Source organism: Staurois parvus, unplaced genomic scaffold, assembly GCF_062004578.1.
Source record: "Staurois parvus isolate SC_StPar_1 unplaced genomic scaffold, SC_StPar_1.0 ptg000199l, whole genome shotgun sequence".
NCBI lineage: Eukaryota > Metazoa > Chordata > Amphibia > Anura > Ranidae > Staurois > Staurois parvus.
In genome coordinates this window covers 6,531,275-6,554,108 of record NW_028317995.1, presented here as the reverse complement: position 1 = coordinate 6,554,108, position 22,834 = coordinate 6,531,275, and the positions used below count along the sequence as shown (strand labels likewise).

Sequence of the window (22,834 nt, the reverse complement as noted above, 5' to 3'; positions counted from 1 at the left end):
ACGTTTGACCTCTGTCATTGCCAACAAAGGATATATAACAAAGTATTGAGATGAACTTTTGATATTGACCAAATACTTATTTTCCACCATAATTTGCAAATAAATTATTTCCAAATCAGCCAATGTGATTGTCTGGATTTTTTTTCTCATTTTGTCTCTCATAGTTGAGGTCTACCTATGATGCCAATTACAGGCCTCTCTCATCTTTTTAAGTGGGAGAACTTGCACAATTGGTGGCTGATTAAATACTTTTTTGCCCCACTGTATAGGTTATAAATTAAGTTCAATCAGATAAATCATGAAAAATAAATATTGAATGTACCTGTGACATTTTAAAATATAGAAACTGATCTAATCTGCCTCAAGTCAATGAGAACTTTGGAGGTACAATAGCACTAGTTCAGAATTTACTAATTTTGCTCTGGCCACAATATGCTTTCTGCTTATTAATAAGCCACAGGCCTGCCCACACCACACGCTTCTTGGAAATGTTCACATTCAGACTGTCACCCCTTCCATATGTAGTATATATAAATACAGTAGAGACCTGTGTGCATTGTCTTGTCTATTTGCTGCAATGGGTTTGCTCATTTTCTTTCTTGTGGCTTGTTTTATTCTCAGCATCTCAGCAGGTAGGTAACCTCATCTCTTATATATGCAAAATATGTAGACACAGTCCCATTGTAGTGTAGAGGATACTTTCCAAGAACTGATATTTTAATTTTTCATCATATCTAATTTTTCTTTTTTTTCACTGGAATCTTCTGCTTTTACCTATAACAATTTTACATTAATTTCATATACACTGGTGATTAGTGAGAAAGTAAAAGATCTATGTTCTTGAAGATTTACTAGTGATGTGATAAACAGAAGTCCTAATTGGTCTCCTTTATGCAATCCAGTGATATACTGTATAGTGTTCAGTTGCCACTAATTCATGGATCCAAATTGCTTCATGGATTAGATAAAACAGATGAGTTTCATGCATTTTTATAACAAACTATAAACTGCACGGTATCCTATAAATCCATTTATGGAATTGCAGCCCATTCCTATTAAAAAGGTGCATTGCAATGCTCTTTGAAAATAAAAAATATCCTGCACAAGGTAGCTTCAGCTGCCTTCAGCTGTAGTTTCCCATTGAAGTTAATTGTATGAAGACATGTACAAAGCATATCAGTGGCCATTGCAAGCATGTCATTGGTTAAATTGCACACAATACTGCATTGTTGTTATCACATCTGGAGTGAATGAGCCCTAATATGAAAATGTGTCAAGGGCATGCATAGCTGATCCTATGTGCAAGGCAGCATCTAATGTGCACTTCTGTTATTTTGTATTGATGCTTGTAAATTCTGGGAAAGCAAAAATCTTTTTGTAACAGTGATTTTGCGTAACCATGTCATGGTAACAATTCAGTGGCAGGAAAAAGAGTTCTATACAGGTGTACCTTGGTTTATGAATTTAATGCGTTCTGCGGGACTTTTCGTATTGCAAAAAATTCATAAACTGAAACGCAGTTTCCCATAGGAATGCATTGAAAACCAATTAATCCGTTCAGGAGCTCAGAAAAAAGTAAAAAAAAAAGTATTTTATCTGTTCAAAACTCTTTATAAAGTGCACTTTCAAGACATAAATACTGTACAGGGACATGATTAAAAATTAATTTGTAAATGCATTGAAAACCAATTAATCTGTTCCGGTGGTCAGAAAAAAGTAAAAAAAAGTCTTATCTGTTCAAAACTCTTATAAAGTGCACTTTAAAGGCATAGTACTGTACAGGGACATGATTAAAAAAAATCATAAATGCAGTGAAAACCAATTAATCCATTCGTATTGCGAAAAAAATGTGTAAACCGAGGCATTATTTTCAATGGATTTTCACTCGTAAACAGAAAATTACGTTAACCGAGGCGTTCGTAAACCGAGGTACGCCTGTATATAGAAATAGATAATTGGAGGTATATAGAGAAATGGATAATTGTGCACTATAGTTGAAAAAAATACATTGCAAAAAGCTGATTGTCTGATATATATTACTTCAGCTGAGGTTAGGGCATGCAATCTTAGGCAAAAATGGTCAGCACACCAAAAAGAGAATTTTAAAGCAAAATTAAACCCAAAACCAAAAATATAATATATTGCAACTTATCAATCATTATATCTGGCCAGTAACACATCTCCTGTATTAGAAGGCCCCCACTTTGGATGAATGAGCACAGGGGCACCTTTGGACACCAGCGTTGTCAGCCCGGGGGGGGGGGGGGGGGAGGTAATGTTAGATGTATTTACATATTTAGATACACTAACAAAATGAAGCTAAACTCCAGCTCACATTTTTTAAGCAGTTACAGCAGGTTGTTTTTACATAAATATATAAAAGCTGATCATATTAAGCACCCTGTCAGTTTTAAGTGGTCTGTCCCATCCCTGTAACTAATACAATCTGCTGGAGTCTTTTAAAAAAGACTTACTGGCAGGATCACCAGATGAAAACAGAAGAAAAAAAGACTAAAAAAGAAAACAAATGCAGTTGCCACATATAAGAATTAGTAAGCTGCAATATAATAAATGTTTGCTTTCGGGTTTAATACTGCTTTAAAGCTCTGGGAAAATTTAGCATTATTGCTTGCAGTTGGGCTGTGCTGGCACTGCAAGGCTTAGTAGCTTATTTTGTGTAATGAAGAGGAGAAACCCTTTACTTAACTGATTCTCCTCTCTCCTGGCAGATGGCGTTCCCCACACTCCAGTGTAGGACTGTAACCTCCAATGCAGGGTTATAGATCCTGCTTTGGTCTTGATCACATCAGGATCTTAGACAGATAGAACATGGGGGAGAAAAGGGTGAGGGGACTGGTCTGGCTGTGGGGAGGAGCAGAGGATTGGGTAAGTTCCCCTACCTAAACAAGCAGTTTAAACTTATGCCTGCACTGCAAGGGATCATTTTTAGTTGCCCTAAATTGCAGTAAAAACCATTACATGCTTTGTTATTGAGATCTCAGTGAATACTTGAAATTCTCATTTTGGTGTGCTGGCTATTTTTGCCTATAGATGTGTATCTCCCTTGGCCATGCACCATGCACCTGAGATCGGGCAGGAAAGGTGAAGGTGCGGAAGGGAAGCTATGACATAGCTGAAGGGCACTTTATCTGACATGCACATGACTTTCTTGGGCTTATTTCCAAAACAGTGGGTTTAGAAAATCTCCATACTCAGCTCACTGCACAAATTTGACAATGCCTAAACTGACGGAACTCCCCGCATGTGTGGGAGTGGCGTCACCTCTGCCCGGCCAATGACAACAGCCAATGATTGAGACCCGACCCCAACTGAAGATGTCAGCGGCCAACGATGAGCTCCAGCGATGGCGCATCACTGAATTGTCATTGAGTATACTTCTGTTATAAGAGAAAAACTACAATAGTTTTGATTTCATTTCTAATTTGATTTCATACATTATTTAACTGATATTTGTATTTTAAAGTGGAACTTTAGAAAAATGGACAAACAAGTGGGGTTTTTAATATTTAAGAGACATGCTTTGTCTCTTCTGCATTAAAGTTCCTTACCTGCCTAATTGCCCCTGTACAGTGAGCTGCACATGCCAAATCTGACTGCACTCCCACGTATGTGTGAGAGTGACATCATCCCCACCTACCCAATGAAAGTGGCCAGCAATCAAGACTCAGAAGCAGCCACCCAAAGATGTCAGCAGCTGGCAGGGAGCTCCAGGACGTTGCATTGCTAGATAAAAGGTAAGTATAGTTAAAGTGGTGCTCCACCCAAAAAGTTCATTCTCCGCTCCCCGTTACGGATTGACAGCTTCGGGGAGTGAGGGGGGGGGGTGCCTGAATTTGACAGTTACCCGTTCTCACTCCTGCTGCGATCACCTAGAACAGTGGTGGGCAACCTTTTTTTTCAACTGAGCCAAATCTCGCCAAAACCACGATTGAAATTTATTTTGAGAGCCACATTTTTAAAACTGAAAATACATAGGATGGTACACTGTTTTTAGTTTCAATAAGTTTTTATAGTAATTCATCCCCCATAGTAATTCATCCCCCATATAGTAATTCATCCCCCATATAGTAATTCATCCCCCATAGTAATTCATCCCCCATATAGTAATTCATCCCCCATATAGTAATTCATCCCCCATAGTAATTAATCCCCCATATAGTAATTCATCCCCCATAGTAATTCATCCCCCATATAGTAATTCATCCCCCATAGTAATTCATCCCCCCTATAGTAATTCATCCCCCATAGTAATTCATCCCCCATATAGTAATTCATCCCCCATAGTAATTCATCCCCCATATAGTAATTCATCCTCCATATAGTAATTCATCCCCCATAGTAATTCATCCCCCCTATAGTAATTCATCCCCCATAGTAATTCATCCCCCATAGTAATTCATCCCCCATATTAATTCATCCCTCATATAGTAGTAGTAAGTAAGTAGCAAGTAGTAAGCCAAGTCCCCCCTGTGTCAATTCACTTACCTTTGCTCCGCATGTTCCTCTCGCCGTGTTCCCGCGCCGTTCCAGTCTTCAGGGCGGACTGTGAGAGGAGCCTAGCTCCTCTCGCGTTCGTCACGCTGCCCCGCCTACACACATCCTGACAGCCAATCACTGGCTATCAGGATGTGAGTGGCAGCGAGACTGGCCAATCATTGCATTTGAGCGCGCTGCCCTGGCTGTTTTTTTTTGGATCACGCTGTAGAGTCCCTGCCGCCCGAGAGGAGGGAGGGGAGCGGGCGCCCAGCACACAAGAGCCGCATTAAAGCATGTAAAGAGCCGCATGTGGCTCGCAAGCCGCGGCTTGCCGACCACTGACCTAGAAGATCAGAAGCGGAAGTTGTCCTCCCTCCCTCCCTCCCAGAAGAAGGACCAGAAGACTACAGGACCATTTATCTAGTGCAGCACTACTCGCAAGCTGTCACAGCTGGGTGCCCACACTGAAGATGCTGGCGCAGGGGGGATAGGAAGGCCCGTGAACCCGGCTGCAGTGAGTACACTGCTGGATCGTGGGGACAGGTGAGTGGCTGTTTTTTAAAAGTCAGCAGCTACAGTTTATAAAATTTGAGTGGAGCTCTGCTTTAAAGATATATTGTTTTTGTTTTACAAATGTGCCGTTGATGCAGAATGTGCCCCTGGAACTGGATATCCAGAGCATTAAGCAATAAATACATTCTATGCAAAATCATAATACATTTTTTTCTTTTAAAAATAAATATGAACAAATCTTAGGTTAACCCTTTGAGGACCGTAAGATTTTGGAACACCAAAAGAATAAATTTTTTTGTTTTTAAAGTTCGTACACTTCAGTTGCTGTAACTAAGCCATTTCATGAAATAATTGGCAAAAAGCTAGATCCACTTGTTGTTTGTTGATAAGAACTAATATTTTGACTCAAACCAAAAAAAAAAAAAGAGTTTTAAGTTCTTAATCAGATGTTACACGCAATTAAAAACATGGGACAAATACATCCCTTGGTCCTCAAAGGGTTAATAATTTTGAATACAAGTGCACAATAATATTTATTGATCCTGCCAAAAATGTTGTTGTGTCCTTGTAATTTACACTGGACTGAATTATCAAACAATGTGATCAGCTTTCTTAGCTTTCTTGTGTGAACTACAAAACAACATTCCTCTAGGTAATGAAGATGAGAAGACAAGGAGGGGGTGGGGGTGTTTGATGACTGAGTGAATGTAATTCCCCTATGACAGGAAATGTACTACTGGCAGGATCACCAAATGAAAATAAAGGAGAAATGCCTGACAAAAACCTACTACAACCACCACATCTAAGAACTAATAAGCTGTCAAATATTTTTCAGTTTTCGGACTTCAGCTTTAAAGTGCTTGCAAACTTCCACATGCAAAATGTACAAAGCACATCTCTCTATAGTGTTTATTTGCCTCAATCCAAAGCCAAAACCGTAATTTCTCTCTGCTCTCTCATTACCCTGCTATCTGCATGACACACTCCTAACAGGTTACAGGTGAGAACTAAGACTGTCTACTACTAGCACCTATCTAGGCAGGTTCTACATGTGCAAGGCTGGAGGTAAAGCTGCACTTCAGCTATAAAGTGGTTGTAAATATCCAACATGAAAAGTTAACGAGACAAATTCCTCTATAGTGTGCACTTGCCTCAATCCAAAGCACAAACCGTCATTTCTCTCTGCTCTCTCATTACTCTAATATCTGCATGACACACTCCTAAGAGGTTAAGCCTGCAGGCAGGTGCAGTTTACCCTCCCCTATGTAGGTGGCGCTGTGTTGCTGACAGGAGGAGTGGAGGATGAGAGGAACATTGTTCCTCTGCAGCCTCTGTAGGTGTCACCAGAGGAGCAGTGCAAGTGCTGGTAGTGTGGGCAATGCTAATATACAGCAGTGCCCATTGTACTTGGCACGCATTTGCGATGTGGTACATGCGCAGGACATGTACTGCAGTGAGTAGGGACAGCATATTAGCCCTAGGGCCAGGGGTGGGAAACTGCGGCTCTCCAGCTGTTGTGAAACTACATTTCCCATGAGGCATTGCAACATTACAAAACTGACAGTTACAGCTATGACCTGCAGAGGCATGATGGAACTTGTAGTCCTGCAACAGCTGGAGAGCCGCAGTTTGCCCACCCCTGCCCTAGGGAAAGGTTCCCGGAGAGGAGGAACATACTAGGAACACCTCTGTCTTCTCTATTTCCTGGTCTCCAGTCCTGTGACTTGCACTGTTCTTGCACAGCCCCCCTCTACGCAGATACTGCTCTGGTAACATAAGCCTTACCAAAGTGACAACCTTGCTGCTGGATATCTGCCATTGTGTCACTAACATTGCTGAGAACTACTGCACCTGTGTTGCCAGTGTTATTGTGTCACTAAAACCTGAGGGAGCAAAATATTGTACAGCTGTGCACAGTAACCAATCAGCTTCTATCCTCAGCCTGTTCATTTAACCTCTTGCCGTCCGCCTGCTGTTTATAAACGGCAGGGCGGTGGCAGTCCAGGGGCGGGTTGCCGTTCCTAAACGGCACCCCCTTTTCTAGGGAGCGCGCACCACTGCGATCCGGTGCCCGATGTGTCCTCCGGACACAGTGAAACACCGATCGTCGGATGGGACCTCTGTACGAGGTCCCGATCATGTGATCACTGATTGGCCAATCAGTGATCACATGCAAAGTAGTAAGCAAGATGTCACTTGTGACATCATTGCTTACTACGTGTGAAATCTGTGAATGATCACAGAGGTCACATGGTACAAGGCTATTCACAACAGCCTTGTACCATGTGACAAGCTGTGACCAATCACAGCTCACTCAGTATTTCTCAATGACTGCAAGAATGCAGACAGAGAGAAAGAGAAATGATTGCTTTTACATCCTATATGGGTGTAAAAGCAATCAGTGTAAAAAAAAAAAAAAAAATCTTCATCACCCCTCACACTGCTAGGGTGACAGTATGGTAAAAAAAAAATAATAATAATAATATAAAAAAATAAAATAAAAATGTAAAAAAAAATGTTTAAAAATTATAATTTTTGGTTATAAACTAATTTGGATTTTTTTTTTTTACTAAAAAAATAACGGAATACATTTTGGCCAAGACTTATGATGAAATATTATTTATTTGCAAAATTTTATTTAAAAAAACACTTTTTTTCAAAATTTTTTGACTTTTTCATTTACATAGTAAAAAAAATTAAAATCCCAGCGGTGAATAAATACCACCAAAATAAAGCTTTATCTGTGTAAAAAAAATGGTAGAAAATTCATATGGGTACAGTATTGCATGACCGCACAATTGTCATTCAAAGTGTGATAGCGCTGAAAGCTGAAAATTGCCCTGGACAGGAAGGGGGTAAAAGTGTCCGGACAGGACGTGGTTAAAGTGTTACTAAACCCACAACAGTAAAATCAGTCTGTATATGCAGTAAAGCATGCTTGTTATACTCACTGTGGTACCTAAGGGGTTAATCCTCTGTATTGTGTAAAAAGGCCATTTGATCCTTTCTTCTCTGTTCCTCCCCTTTTTCAAGTGACCACTTCTTATCTCCAGACTAAACCGTAGGTATGCACATGCTCAGTTTGGTGTGTATTGCTAGAGAGGTTTTTTTTTTTTTTTTTGTTCTTGGGAGAGTGTATGTGATCAGAACAGGGCCAATCAGCACTGTCCAGACAGAGGTCAGGGGATTTGCATCCTAGAGCAGAAAGAAAACTCTTACAAGATTTAGCTAGTGCTGGGCTGGACACAGATAGAGGTCACAAGGCTGCTCTAACTTCTGATGGGAAAAGGTATTTAGTGGTTTATATTTACTACAATAATTGCATTTCCATGTTGTGTGTACTGTGGGAGACCACATATAGTGAATGCAGGGTCCGGGGTTTAGTAACCCTTTTTAGCTTTGATGATAAAACTTGGAAGCTGATTGGTTTCTATGCAGAGATTTTGCACTCTCCTGTCTTCTCTGATCCTCACCTTCTTCCAGTGTCCCCATCTTATCTCCTGATAAGACATATCGTGTGCAGACACTCTGCACATGCTCAGTTTAGTGTGTATTGCTAGAGATGGGGGTTTTTTTTCTCTCTTGGAAGAGTGCATGTGATCAGCACAGGGCCAATCAGCACTGTCCAGACAGAGGTCAGGGGTTTTGCATCCTTTTAGAGCAGAAAAAAAACTTCTCCTACAAGCTCTAACCAGTGCTCTGCTAGACACTGATAGAAGTCACAAGACTGCTCTAACTGCTGATGAGAAAAGGTATTTAGCAGTTTATATTTACTAAAATAATTGCATTTCCATGTTCTCTGTACTGTGGGAGACCAGATGTAGTGAATGCAGGGTCCTGGGTTTAGTAACACTTTAATATCACTTTAAGTCTTTGTATGCAGGCACTATTCAGTAAAGAGTTTGTATCCCTAAGGCTGAACTCCAGCCTTACTTTTAGTCTTGCACAGGCTCCTCTCCTATACTGAAATTACTTACTCTGTTTTCATTGCACACCATGAACTTTATATGAGCAAGTTGGATAGAGCCCACCTCTTTTCCTGGCTGGAGGACATCCAGCATCTTCTATGTTTTTCCTTCACAGCTTTACTGTCCCTGGCCTGCCCGGTTCATTTGTTGGATTTTAGTTCTTTCAATCATGAAGGGTCAATGTCGCATGTGGGTGTTACCTAGCACAGCCTGCATGCGAATATAACTTGCTGAGAAACTCAGACTCCTCCTGACTGACATTCACCAGTCAGAGCATTTTGATATTTGCAAATCTCCTCCCTAGTGCCACTGCTTGCATCAGGGCTGAAGGCTCTTGGGAGGCGTGGTGGCAGGAGGAGGGTGCTGTGAGGTTTTCAGAAAGCAATGTACAACACCCTGCCAACCCCTCCCATGAGTCATGATTTTCCTGTATTCCACAGAGAAGCACATAGTACATTGCTGGGAGCTGTGGGGAAGTAGGAAACAGGGAAGGTAAAATATAATACTCACATTATATGCATACTTGTTTTCCTGTGGGTCTCCAGCACAGATAAAGTTCTTCAAATTAATGTTTGGGAATGTCTCAGAACAGATTCCAAACAGAGGTCAGGAATCCTGCATCCTCCTAGAGCAGAATGGAAACTCCTCCTGCAATCTTTAACATGTGCTCTGCTGAACACTGATAGAAGTCACAAGACTGCTGATGAGAAAAAGTATTTAGCAGTTTATATTTACTAAAATAATTGCACCTCCATGTTCTGTGTACTGTGGGAGACCAGATATAGTGAATGCAGGGTCCTGGGTTTAGTAACACTTTAGCTTTGATAAAACTTGGAAGCTGATTGGTTTATATGCAGAAATTTTGCACTCTTCAGTAAATAGCCCCCTGTCTGCCATTCTTCCAACTTGGGCACCAATCACCTGGCCCTGCCAACAAAATCTGACTCCACAGCATCCCGGATGAGCCCCCCTTCAGCACACAACAGGTGACCCATACCCTCAGCTCTATGTTTCTCTATGGGCCTGTGTACAGGGTGTGTGTCTCTTCCCTCCACTCAGCTCTCTGACATGATGAGCTCCATGAAATAAAGTTTTGCTGTAAGGAGATTCTTATTTTGATTTCAGTTTTTGTAACATGTAATGGTGGTAAGTGTTGTGTAATAGTACCTGCCTTTGAGACTCTTGCTTTTTAATTCCGATGTGAATTTCTACTAGCCAATTAATCTTGATTAAATGATGTTGTTATATTTACCAAAACTAGATGAAATTATCGGTGGAGAAGATGCCAGTCCTCATTCCATGCCCTATATGACATTTCTGAAGTTTGACATAACAGGAAATACATATAAAAGATGTGGAGGGATCCTGATAAGTGAAGACGTTGTTTTGACAGCAGCTCACTGCAATGGCACGTATGTATGGCAACATTCATTTCATTAGGTGCTCATGTACAGTACATAGCTGTGTATACAGGACAAACCAAGGAACTGTACTTTATACATGGATCTAACTGTACTCTTTAACCACTTCAAGTCTGAACACTTTTACCCCCTTCCTGTCCAGGCCCATTTTCAGCTTTCAGTGCTATCACACTTTGAATGACAATTACGCGGTTATGCAACACTGTACCCATATGAATTTTTTTAGCATTTTTTGAGACAGATAAATCTTTATTTTCGTGGTATTTATTCACCACTGGGTTTTTTATTTTTTTTGCTATGTAAATGAAAAAGTCCAAAAATTTTGAAAAAAAGTGTTTATTTTGCAAATAAATAGTATTTCATCATAAATTTTGGCCAAAATGTATTTCGTTATCTTTTTAGTAAAAAAAAATAACCCAAATTAATTTATAACCAAAAATTATAATTTTTAAACTTTTTTTTACATTTATTTTTTATTTTTTTATATTATTTATGGGGGTTTTTTTACATACTGTCACCCTAGCAGTACAGTGTCACCATGGTGACACTGTACTACTTGTGGGGGGTGATGAAGATTTTTTTTTTTTTACACTGATTGCTTTTACACCCATAAAGGCTGTAAAAGCAATCATTTTTCCTTCTCTCTAGCTGCATTCTTGCAGCCAGTGAGAACTACTGTGTGAGCTGTGATTGGTCACAGCTTGTCACATGGTACAAGGCTGTTGTGAATAGCCTTGTACCATGTGACCTCTGTGATCATTCACAGATTTCACATGTAGTAAGCAATGATGTCAGAAGTGACATCTTGCTTACTACATTGCATGTGATCACTGATTAACCAATCAGTGATCACATGATTGGGACCTCGCACAGAGGTCCTGTCTGACGATCTGTGTTTCACTGTGTCCGGAGGACACAGCGGGCACCGGATTGCGGTGCTGTGCGCTCCCAGGGAGCGTACACAAGCAGGGTGCGGGGAGGTCGTTTATACATGGCCACCCGACCCTGCACTGCCACCGTCCAGCCGTTTATATACAACGGCCGGACGGGAAATGGTTAAAGAGAAAATAGATTAGTAGACATATACAAAAAAATAACCAGGAAAGGTACATTAGCATGCTTTTATATATGTCATAGCAAACAGCAAACATAGATTTTGAGACTTATCTGTGCCACAAGATTTTTTATAGTAAAGATACACTGTAGGATAGCCAATCACTAAAATTATTGTTGAAATTTTAACACTTAAAGTGTTACTAAACCCACAACAGTAAAATCAGTCTGTATATGCACTAAATGGTTAGCAATGCCGCCTGGCAGTATTAGGGTCGTTGGTTCAAATCCCTGACTGGAGTTTGCATGTTCTCCCTGTGCCTGCATAGGTTTCCTCTGGATACTCTCGTTTCCTCCTATACTCCAAAGACATGCTGGTAGGTGAATTGGATACTGTCTAAATTGGCCCTAGTATGTGTATTTATGAATGTGAGTTAGGGACCTTAAATTGTGCACCCCTTGAGGGTTAGGGACTGATGTGAAGGTATAATATATATGTAAAGCGCTGCATAAATTGACGGCACTATATAAGTACCTGAAATAAAATAATAAAATAAAATAAATAATAAAGCAAGCTTGTTATACTCACTATGGAACCTAAGGGGTTAATCCTCTGCATTGTGTAAAAACGCTGTTTAATCCTTACTTCTCTGATCCTCCACTTCTTCCAGTGTCCCCCTCTTATCTCCTGATAAGACATATCATGTGCAGACACTCTGCACATGCTCAGTTTGGTGTGTATTGCTAGAGAGGTTTTTTTTTTTCTTGGAAGAGTGCACATGATCAGCACAGGGCCAATCAGCACTGTCCAAGCAGAGGTCAGGAAGTCCTGCATCCTCCTAGAGCAGAATGGAAACTCTTCCTGCAAGCTTTAACAAGTGCTCTGCTGAACACTGATAAAAGTCACAAGACTGCTGATGAGAAAAAGTATTTAGCAGTTTATATTTACTAAAATAATTGCACCTCCATGTTCTGTGTACTGTGGGAGACCAGATATAGTGAATGCAGGGTCCTGGGTTCTGTAACACTTTAAAACAGTAAAACTTAATATATTCTTGTTGTATCTACATTTTTTTTAACTATGATTTTTTTTATTGAGATTTGCATATGTACAGAATTACAATCAGTATAAAGATACAAAAGACAAAAGGGGGGGATTTACTAAAACTGGAGCACTCATAATCTGGTGCTGCTGTACACGGTAGCCAATCAGCATCTAACTTCAGCTTGTTCAATTAAGCTTTGACAATAAAACCTGGAAACTGATAGGTTTCTATGCAGAGCTGCACAAGATTTTGTACTCTCCAGTTTTAGTAAGGGCCAATTCAGATTATGTGCAGACAGACGTTTTACAGCATGCTAGAAAATAGTATTCATGGTATTTTTTCACAGAAAATAGTGAATTAGGTCTAAATACAGTATATATGCATCAATCAGAGATACCGCTATAAAATATACAATTCAGAGCGAAGCGTCAAGTTGAGATCTGCACTATTATATCTACATTTCAACTTTTTTCAAATGTTGTTTATTTACCTGTAAAGAAAATAATACACTGTAGTTATTGATATTTCATTAATCAATAATAACAAAAAAAAATAGAAACTCTATTTAATGTTTTAATAATATTATTTTAATAATAATTTGATCTCTTAGAGCTTGTTCCTGCATGCGGCTAACATAGTGACAAGTCGTCTCCTCGACGCCTACTTTATTCTTAAAATGCTGCACCACCATGCTGCAACTGTGCGCACTGCATGCAGCTGCAGGAAGGTTTCAGCATGGCTCCATCCCTTGCTTGGGTCTCATTCAGCAGCAGTACCACCTGCTAAATGTGACATGCCATTTAGCTTCTGTCACGACATGGGTGCAGCCCTGTGTGACTGCATTGCTTTGTTTTGTGTAAACTGTACATCTGGGTCCTCTAAAACTTATGGTGGCCATTCACACTTTGATAAAGAATCAACTTCTGTTTCAGTCGATCTCTCCTAATAGCAATAATGGATCTAAAGTCGACAACCAATCAGATTTATATGACACACACGGGGATGTGGATAATTAATAATTAGAGGATAGAATCGTAAGTTATCGATCACATCTCTTTTTCCCATGCAATCCCCTAATCTGATTAAAAAATGTATTTAATGCATGAAGAAAGCATCTTAGAGCTCATTGAAGCACGATCGATAACCCTGACTGGTCCACTCAGTTTAATTGAATTCTATCTGAAGTCTAAATTAATGAAAAGAAAAATTAGACCTATTCAAGTGTTTGTTGATTCATTCATTTTGATTGACTTACACAGCAATCAGATAATACAATCAAAGCATATATGGCCACCATTAGAGGCCATACATGCCTTTATCAAAAATTTTCAACACAGAAGAACCCCTGAAATAACTTTCTGGTCTCAGGAAGCCCCTGCTAAAAAATGACTATATCTACAACTCATGATACATTAGTGAGATGGTCAGTGGAAAGGATGCTCCTTACACTTGTGGTCACTGGGAAGAATTACCCTTTTACAGATAGCTAAAAGGTCAATGATGTCAGTGGGAACTTATCTGAGAGGCAGAAATGCTAATTGTTGAAGGAGCCCATAGCAACATTTGGAGGGACCTTAGGGTCCCAGGGAATCCTCTTTAAAAAACCCTATACTAGACATTCAAGCAGGTGCTAGGACTCCTCCTGCTATCACATAGACTGAACATTATTCCTTTCAAGAACACCTAATAGATGGGAAGATTATAGACGGGCCTTCTTCATGATGCCCCCTATTTGCTCCTTCTAACTGCAATATGCACGTGCTGTTGGGCAAAGAGCACCTCCTTCATGCCCTGCCTGATATGCAGAAAGTTTTGTGCATCTCTTCTTGACTATTTACTGGTTGGAGGTGAAGGGAAGTTTACTGTTTTACAGCAGCTGGACCATTAGAATGTTCCATGGTATTCCAAAAGCTGTTCTTCATCTGCATCTGTCTGACTTGTCGGAGAACTCTTAAAAATGAGTCTTACACAAAGGCCCATTGGTGACATACAGAGGCACATAGACATACACTTATACAATTGTCACAGCTGACTTTTTACATTTCTGTGAATGAATAGTGGTAGGAAATACAAGTAGAATAAGTGGAAAGAAAGAATATTGTGACATCTTACTGGTAAAGGAAGGGGGGGGGGGGCATAGTGTTATGGACAGGTTTCCTAATTTTTCTTATTAGCTTTTCAAAGGTCAACATCCACCATGTCTGCTCTAGTCTCCCACGGGTGTAAAGATCCATCTTACATATCTCTTTTCTTTTGGTTACACAAGTATTTGTTTGTGTTTTGCTTTACAGAAATATGCAAGTAATATTGGGAGCTCATAATATTAAATCTAAAGAAAATTCCTGGCAGGTAATAAAAGTTTGTAAAAGTGTCCCACACCAACAACACAAAAAGCCTGGCAATGACATCATGTTGTTAAAGGTAAGAGAAAATGTGGCATTGTTATCCAGCTATGTTGAAATGTTTGGTTAACATGGTTTCATGGATAGTTAAAGCTGCACAGAAGCCATTTATTATCACATAGTTGTTTGGCTCCTTTTTGAATCACAATAATAACAAAACAAATCACCTAAATGCCTCTGATTAAAAGTTTATGTTTTCTGGAATGTTTGGCCTGTTACAGACACAAAAGGTGACATACACAGGTTAAAATGGCAATTAAAGGTTAATTTCCTACATCTGTGACTTTTTAAATTGCAATTAGCATTTGTGTAGAGATAGTCAATGAGTTTGTTAGCTCTCACGTGGATGCACTGAGCAGGTTAGACACAGCCATTTGAGGATGCCCCACAGATGCTCAATAGGGTTTAGATCTGGAGACATGCTTGGCCAGTCCATCAACCTTTACCCTCAGCTTCTTTAGCAAGGAAGTGGTCGTCTTGGAGGTGTGTTTGGGGTTGTTATCATGTTGGAATACTGCCCTGCGGCCCAGTCTCCAAAGGAGGGGACCATGATCTGCTTCAGTATGTCACAGTACATGTTGGCATTCATGGTTCCCTCAGAGAACTGTAGCTCCCCAGTGCCGGCAGCACTCATGCAGCCCCAGACCATGACACTCCCACCACCATGCTTGACTGTAGGCAAGACACACTTGTCTTTGTACTCCTTACCTGGTTGCCGCCACACACGCTTGACACCATCTGAACCAAAATAGGTTTATCTTGGTCTCATCAGATCACAGGACATGGTTCCAGTAATCCATGTCCTTAGTCTGCTTGTCTTCAACAAACGGTTTGCAGGCTTTCTTGTGCATCATCTTTAGAAGAGGCTTCCTTCTGGGACAACAGCCATGCAGACCAATTTGATGCAGTGTGTGGAGTATGGTCTGAGCACTGACAGGCTGCCCCCCCACCCCTTCAACCTCTGCAGCAATGCTGGCAGCACTCATACATCTATTTCCCAAAGACAACCTCTGGATATGACACTGAGCACATACACTCTACTTCTTTGGTCATCCATGGCAAGGCCTGTTCTGAGTGGAACCTGTCCTGGTAAACCGGTGTATGGTCTTGGCCACCGTACTGCAGCTCTTATAGCCTAGGCCATCTTTATGTAGAGCAACAATTCTTTTTTTTTTTTAGATCCTCAGAGAGTTCTTTGCCATGAGGTGCCATGTTGAACTTTCATTGACCAGTATGAGAGAGTGAGAGCGATAACACCAAATTTAACACACCTGCTCCCCATTCACACCTGAGACCTTGTAACACTAACGAGTCACATGACATCGGGGAGGAAAAATGGCTAATTGAGCCCAATTTGGACATTTTCACTTAGGGGTGTACTCACTTTTGTTGCCAGCATTTAGACATCAATAGCTGTGTGTTGAGTTATTTGATAGGACAGCAAATTTACACTGTTATACAAGCTGTATACTCACTACTTTATATTGTAGCAAAGTGTAATTTCTTTAGTGTTGTCACATAAAAAGATATAATAAAATATAAAAAAAAAAATGTGAGGGGTGTGAGATACTGTGCATATATATATATATATATATATATATATATATATATATATTTTGCTCAGGGCTATGTATACCTTCCTCTTCCCCCTTATGATGATAGTGCTTGAGTCTGGGAATTGCCTGCTCAGGCAGAGAAAAACACTCTGGAAGACAGGGGTGAGAGGCACCCAAACATGCACTATTAGTAGGGCTCTGTGTGCATAGGGCATCTACTAAACAGTCTTTCTATTATAATGATAAGTTTAACTTCAGTACAGTCAGAGTCACTGATAATTATAACAACCCTATTTTTAAGATTGTTTTGTTCTTGATCTGCTCGTGCTAATTAATTCATGTAATATTTAATTTGTTTATTTTCACCTTTGTATACTTGTGTTGCAGCTCAGAGAAAAAGCAGTGTTAAACCGTTATGTATTACCACTGCCCATTAACCACAGCGGAGGGAAGGTGAAACCTGGGAGTGTGTGCTCTGTAGCAGGTTGGGGCAGAATTAAAGAGTATAACAAAGATGAGTCTCCAACACTAAAAAAAGTTGATCTAAAAGTGGTTTCAGAAAAAATCTGTTCTGAGACATTCCCAAACATTAATTTGAAGAACTTTATCTGTGCTGGAGACCCACAGGAAAACAAGTATGCATATAATGTGAGTATTATATTTTACCTTCCCTGTTTCCTACTTCCCCACAGCTCCCAGCAATGTACTATGTGCTTTTCTGTGGAATACAGGAAAATCATGACTCATGGGAGGGGTTGGCAGGGTGTTGTACATTGCTTTCTGAAAACCTCACAGCACCCTCCTCCTGCCACCACGCCTCCCAAGAGCCTTCAGCCCTGATGCAAGCAGTGGGCTGGCACTAGGGAGGAGATTTGCAAATATCAAAATGCTCTGACTGGTGAATGTCAGTCAGGAGGAGTCTGAGTTTCTCAGCAAGCTATATTCGCATGCAGGCTGCGCTAGGTAACACCCACATGCGACATTGACCCTTCATGATTGAAAGAACTAAAATCCAACAAATGAACCGGGCAGGCCAGGGACAGTAAAGCTGTGAAGAAAAAACATAGAAGATGCTGGATGTCCTCCAGCCAGGAAAACAGGTGGGCTCTATCCAACTTGCTCACATAAAGTTCATGGTGTGCAATGAAAACAGAGTAAGTAATTTCAGTATAGGAGAGGAGCCTGTGCAAGACTAAAAGTAAGGCTGGAGTTCAGCCTTAGGGATACAAACTCTTTACTGAATAGTGCCTGCATACAAAGACTTAAAGTGATATTAAAGTGTTACTAAACCCAGGACCCTGCATTCACTACATCTGGTCTCCCACAGTACAGAGAACATGGAAATGCAATTATTTTAGTAAATATAAACTGCTAAATACCTTTTCTCATCAGCAGTTAGAGCAGTCTTGTGACTTCTATCAGTGTCTAGCAGAGCACTGGTTAGAGCTTGTAGGAGAAGTTTTTTTTCTGCTCTAAAAGGATGCAAAACCCCTGACCTCTGTCTGGACAGTGCTGATTGGCCCTGTGCTGATCACATGCACTCTCCCAAGAAAAAAAAAACTCTCTAGCAATACACACTAAACTGAGCATGTGCATGTGGCTATGGGTTCAGTCTGTCTTATCAGGAGATAAGAGGGGGACATTTGAACAAGAGCAGGGAAAAGTCTGTCCTAACAAAAATGTACAGTTTAGACACTCTTTGTATTGTATGTTATTGGGAGAAGACTCGGCCTGTCCTTAGGACAGGCTCACTCTGTCATTCATGAATCCTTGAAATCAGCCATGACAACTTCTGCAAAAACATCTAAAAGTTAGGAAATGTATTAATTTTTTTTTGTAGGCATGCTGTGTGAATGGGAACACATGGTAAACATATAGTGGAGTTTTCTCAAATTTGATTGTAAAAGTAGAAATACTCTTTAACCGCTTACCCGTCGCCATATAGCAGATATACTATAGATATACACACAGGCACAGGTGCGCAAAATCACGTATATATACGTGATTTTGCATCTCCGGGTAGGGGGCGCACATGAGCCACGTGCGTGCCCTACCCACACCGCCATTCGCTGCCTCGGATGTCAATCATTGGGTCATGGGCAGTGATTACTTGCTGGTGCCCAGTGATTACCGACAGTCACTGATGTGGAGGAAGACTGTTTTGTTTACAAACAGTCTTCCTCCCTGTCAGCTCGGGCACACTGCTCAGGATGGCTGTGCACAGCACAGCCATCCCAATCAATGTGCTTACAGTGAAGCACACACACCCCGCCCCCTAGTAAAACACTCCCTACACACAGTTAATCCTGTGATTGCCCCTCACATTAACCCTTTCCTGCCCAGTGTCATGAGTACAGTGTCAGTGCTGTTTTTTAGCACTGATCACTGTATTGGTGTCACTGGGGATGTCAGTGACACCAAGTTAGTTCCCCCCAGTGTCAGAATGCGCGCCACAGTCCCACTAAAATTCACTGATTATAAGTAGGAAAAAAAAATCCCAGTATCTATACTGCCATTTGTAAACGCTATAACTTTCACGTACCCAATTAATTTACACGTATTGGGATTTTTTTTTAGCAAAGACATGTAGCAGAATACATTTTGGCCTACATTTATGACGAAATTTGATTTTTTTTTTTTTTTTACTGGACATGTTTAATAGCAAAAAGTCCAGAATATTGTTATTTGTCTCAAAATTGTTGGTCTCTTTTTGCTTATAGCACAAAAAATAAAAAACACACAGGCAATCAAATACCACCGACAGAAAGCTCAATTAGTGGGAATAAAAGGCTGTAAATTTAATCTAGGCGTGGCATTGCATGACCACGCAATTGTCAGTTAAGATAACGCAGCGCCGTAAAGCAAACAATGGCCTGGTCAGGAAGGGGGGAAATTTTCTGGAGGGCAAGTGGTTAAAGATGCAAGATTTTAGGTCAACAACAGAACATTTTTGTTTCACAATTTTCAGATTAATTTCTTGTGCAGATCTTAAGGTGCAATGCTTTTAGCAAATTGTACCACAGTAATACCTTACATTACTAAATTATAATACTCTTTTTTAAATTATTGGAGGATTATGGAGCTGTGCAGCCACAAAGATATGTCATCACAGGCTGTCTCCTAGAAAAAGTGGCCTGGAAAGGCACATCATTGAACACTGATATGAATAAATACACATTAGCCAGAAAGTATATCTGCCTATTTAATGGTTCTGAGAATATTTACACAAATATTGCACACATAAGGTTATCATCTGTGTAGCCATTAGCTAGCTGCTAGACAATGAAGATGATATACTTTTAGTTCCATGCACCTGACCCCATTCCGTAAATTCCAGAACCATTATCAATAGACTTTCTGTAAATTACACTCTAATTAAATTAAAAACAATGTAGATGTTTTTTCAAGCAATTTTCTCCTTCAGGCCTGTTTCACACCTATGCATTTTTTGTGCTTTTTTGCATTTTGCAGAAACCCCATTTAACATAATTTCCAATGGGACGCGTTCACATCTATGTGTGTTTAGCCACATAGGGTCAGGGCATTTCTTTCCCACAGCAAATTGCAACATGCATAGGTGTGAACCAGGCCTAACAGCTCATGGACAATGTGCAAAATGGACAGTTTCTGCTCTGGACAAATTTTGCCAACAAAAAATAGTCATTTTACAGCCAAATCACTTTGCACCCCCCCCCCTCACCAAGAGTCGGAGTATAAATCTCACTTAAAGGGGGGGGTGATGTCACCTTTGCCTAGATGCAATAAGCAGAGATCAGGAAAAAAGTGTAACTTTTTCCCCTATAGGTGTGTTTTATATTTATTCTGCTTTTTCAAGGATTGAAGGCCCACTTAAAAAGTGGACCTTGCATTTTAGGTGCAAGTTCCACTTTAAGAAGCCAGATTTGCTGATGTGTGGCCATCTTAGTCAGGCAGGAGTCCTTAAATCAAGCTGTCTGTACCTGGTATTCAGACTGTACATGCCACCAGCTGATTACTTTACTCTCTAATAATAAATATTAGAACTCTATTCCAGTTCCTACATATTTTTTCTATGATAACCAGTAGTATTTTGTTTATACAGGGTGATTCTGGTGGTCCTTTATTCTGTGGGACGGACCTTCAAGGAATTGTACAGGGTGGAAACTATAACAAACCACCTACTGGTTTGTACACCAAAGTCTCTTCACACCTTAAATGGATGAAACAAACCATACACACAATGAGGTGCAAGAAATAGGTGTGACATACATGCATATGAAGATGTTCCAAAACTAAAGAAACAAGAACATTAATGAATTAAATCTGCAATAGGAACATGTAAATGTGAAATGATTTTGACTAGCATTAATGTAAATTGCTGGATGTAAAAGTGCACTATGGTCTTTACAAATATTCTGAGTGTAGATAAATAAATGGTAAACTATTTACTAATATACTGTATATAAAGGACTTCTGAATCTAAGTAAATGTATAAAAAATATACAAATACAGTGTCGTGTTTTTATACTTGTATAATACACATCTCTACTTAACAATAGCACACTGGATTGTATATACATACAAAGTATTTTCTGATTGGTGACATTATTCGCCACATTAAAGCAGAACTCTAGTCATTTTTGTGTTTATTAAAAATCAGCAGCGACAAAATCTGTAGCAATATGCTCACCCGGGCTGTCCCTTCTCTCCCTGGCACAGCCATCTCAACTGTGGGCACCCAGCTTTGACTGCTTGTGTCTCCACAGCCGGGTGCCCATGGCGCAGTCTTCTGGGACCTGTGATGTGTCCCAGAAGACTGCAGGGAGAGAGAGTGAGAGGAGAACTTCTGCTTGGATCGCCTAGGCAATTCAGGCGGAAGTGGGAGGGTGTAACTGTCAAAACTAGGTACCCGCTGCCCCCCCAAAAAAATTTTGTGAAAGCAGTCTGCATGCCCAGGTGCTTGATACACCTGTGGCCATGATTGGAACACCTGAATCCAATGATTTAAAGGGGTGTCCCAATAATAGTATATATATTTACAGTATATATGATGGGTATTCAAGTAAAACCGGGACATTTGAGTGTAATGAGGGGCAGATTTATTCACTCCCCACATCACTTCACAACCGCTCTGGTACCTCCTTCATGTTGTGTCTGTAATGTGATGGGGTGCAGCAGGACATCAAACAGCCTTGAAAACAGTCTTGAGTTGTACTGAACTACTAATAAATGTCAGTTTGTAATGAGGGAGCAGGGTTATGCATTCCTGCTTCCCCTCAGTGGTTACGAGCAGCTGGCAGGTGAGGAAGGTATTTTGAAGAATCCAAATCCCCAGCAAGTGGCTGGGGATTTGGATTTTATCGCCTTCTCTATCCTAGCAACCTAAGGGGGCTGTCTAAGCAGCCTTATACTGGCACCGGCCCTGATAATTATATATATAAATATATATTTAACATACTGAAACATCAAAAATCATCAGGGACAGTCATAGGCATCGGAAAACATATTTTAGATGTGGTCAGTAGAGGGTACATGGAACAATAACAAATAGAAAGAACAGTATTCTCGTGAATAAAACAATTGTAACAAAAATGTAAAAACATTCCAAAACAATGTATCTGTGTATAGCAAAATAAAAAATAAATAGAAAGGAAGACCATGGATCCTGAAGAGATGATAAACAAAAGCACCTCAATGGCACGTGTGGACTCTTCAAGAGAAAGGATGTTCAATTTATACAAGGGGCGTTCAAGTCAAACCTGGACTTTTGAGTTTATATAATTAAAGAACAAATTTCAAGCAGTGGAAACTGCATTTATTTTTTTATATACCCTGCTACATTTATACACTTATCCCAGTGTTTTACTAATGCCCGAAAAGCTTCTGCATACTGTAGAAAGATTTGCCAGTACTCCTGAACCATCCTAGGACAGCCTACTTCACTTCATCATCAGTGCTGAAATTCGTCTCTTGTGCAATTTCACAACATGCGTTGATTATCCAGAATCAGGCATTCCATGCACTGAATGTTCACAGCAATGCCTGCTGTGGGCTGGGAACCACCACACCCTGGATCGGCACTGATAGATGTACGGCCCTCTTTGAAATGTTTAGACCATTCAAATGTCTTACAGCTGCTGGGCGTCTCATCACCGTACTGTGCTTGAAGTCTTCTGTAGATATCCGCAGGTTTTACGCTTTCATTCACAAGAAACTTCACCACGCGCTTCCCCATAAATGCACTAACACTGTTGTCTGCCATCTTGATTAACAGTCTCTGGACTGACCCACGAAGTGTGCGCCGCCGCAGTTATAGGACACACTTGTCACTTAGAGCTGATTTACACATGAGCGGTGTGGATTGAATCTCAGGTCTCACAGCTAATTGATACAACAGCT

General features: G+C 40.3%; 1 protein-coding gene across 1 annotated transcript; it reads left to right on the top strand.

Moving 5' to 3' along the window:
* The first annotated feature begins 559 nt into the window (after nt 1-559).
* Nucleotides 560-20,942, top strand: LOC149461549 (mast cell protease 1A-like). The gene is made up of 5 exons (XM_089678224.1): nt 560-632; nt 10,240-10,390; nt 14,790-14,919; nt 16,844-17,104; nt 20,538-20,942. Exons 1-5 carry the CDS (start codon nt 578-580, stop codon nt 20,691-20,693), a joined length of 753 nt encoding a protein of 250 aa, XP_089534350.1. The 5' UTR covers nt 560-577; the 3' UTR covers nt 20,694-20,942.
* Nucleotides 20,943-22,834: the final 1,892 nt, after the last annotated feature.

Bases quoted from the DNA above. Each gene is read 5' to 3' on its own strand.
- LOC149461549 (XM_089678224.1), top strand. From the start codon at position 578: ATGGGTTTGCTCATTTTCTTTCTTGTGGCTTGTTTTATTCTCAGCATC. The intron at 10,391-14,789 runs GTATGTATGGCA...TTTGCTTTACAG, and splicing joins GCAGCTCACTGCAATGGCAC to AAATATGCAAGTAATATTGG. The intron at 17,105-20,537 runs GTGAGTATTATA...TTGTTTATACAG, and splicing joins AAAACAAGTATGCATATAAT to GGTGATTCTGGTGGTCCTTT.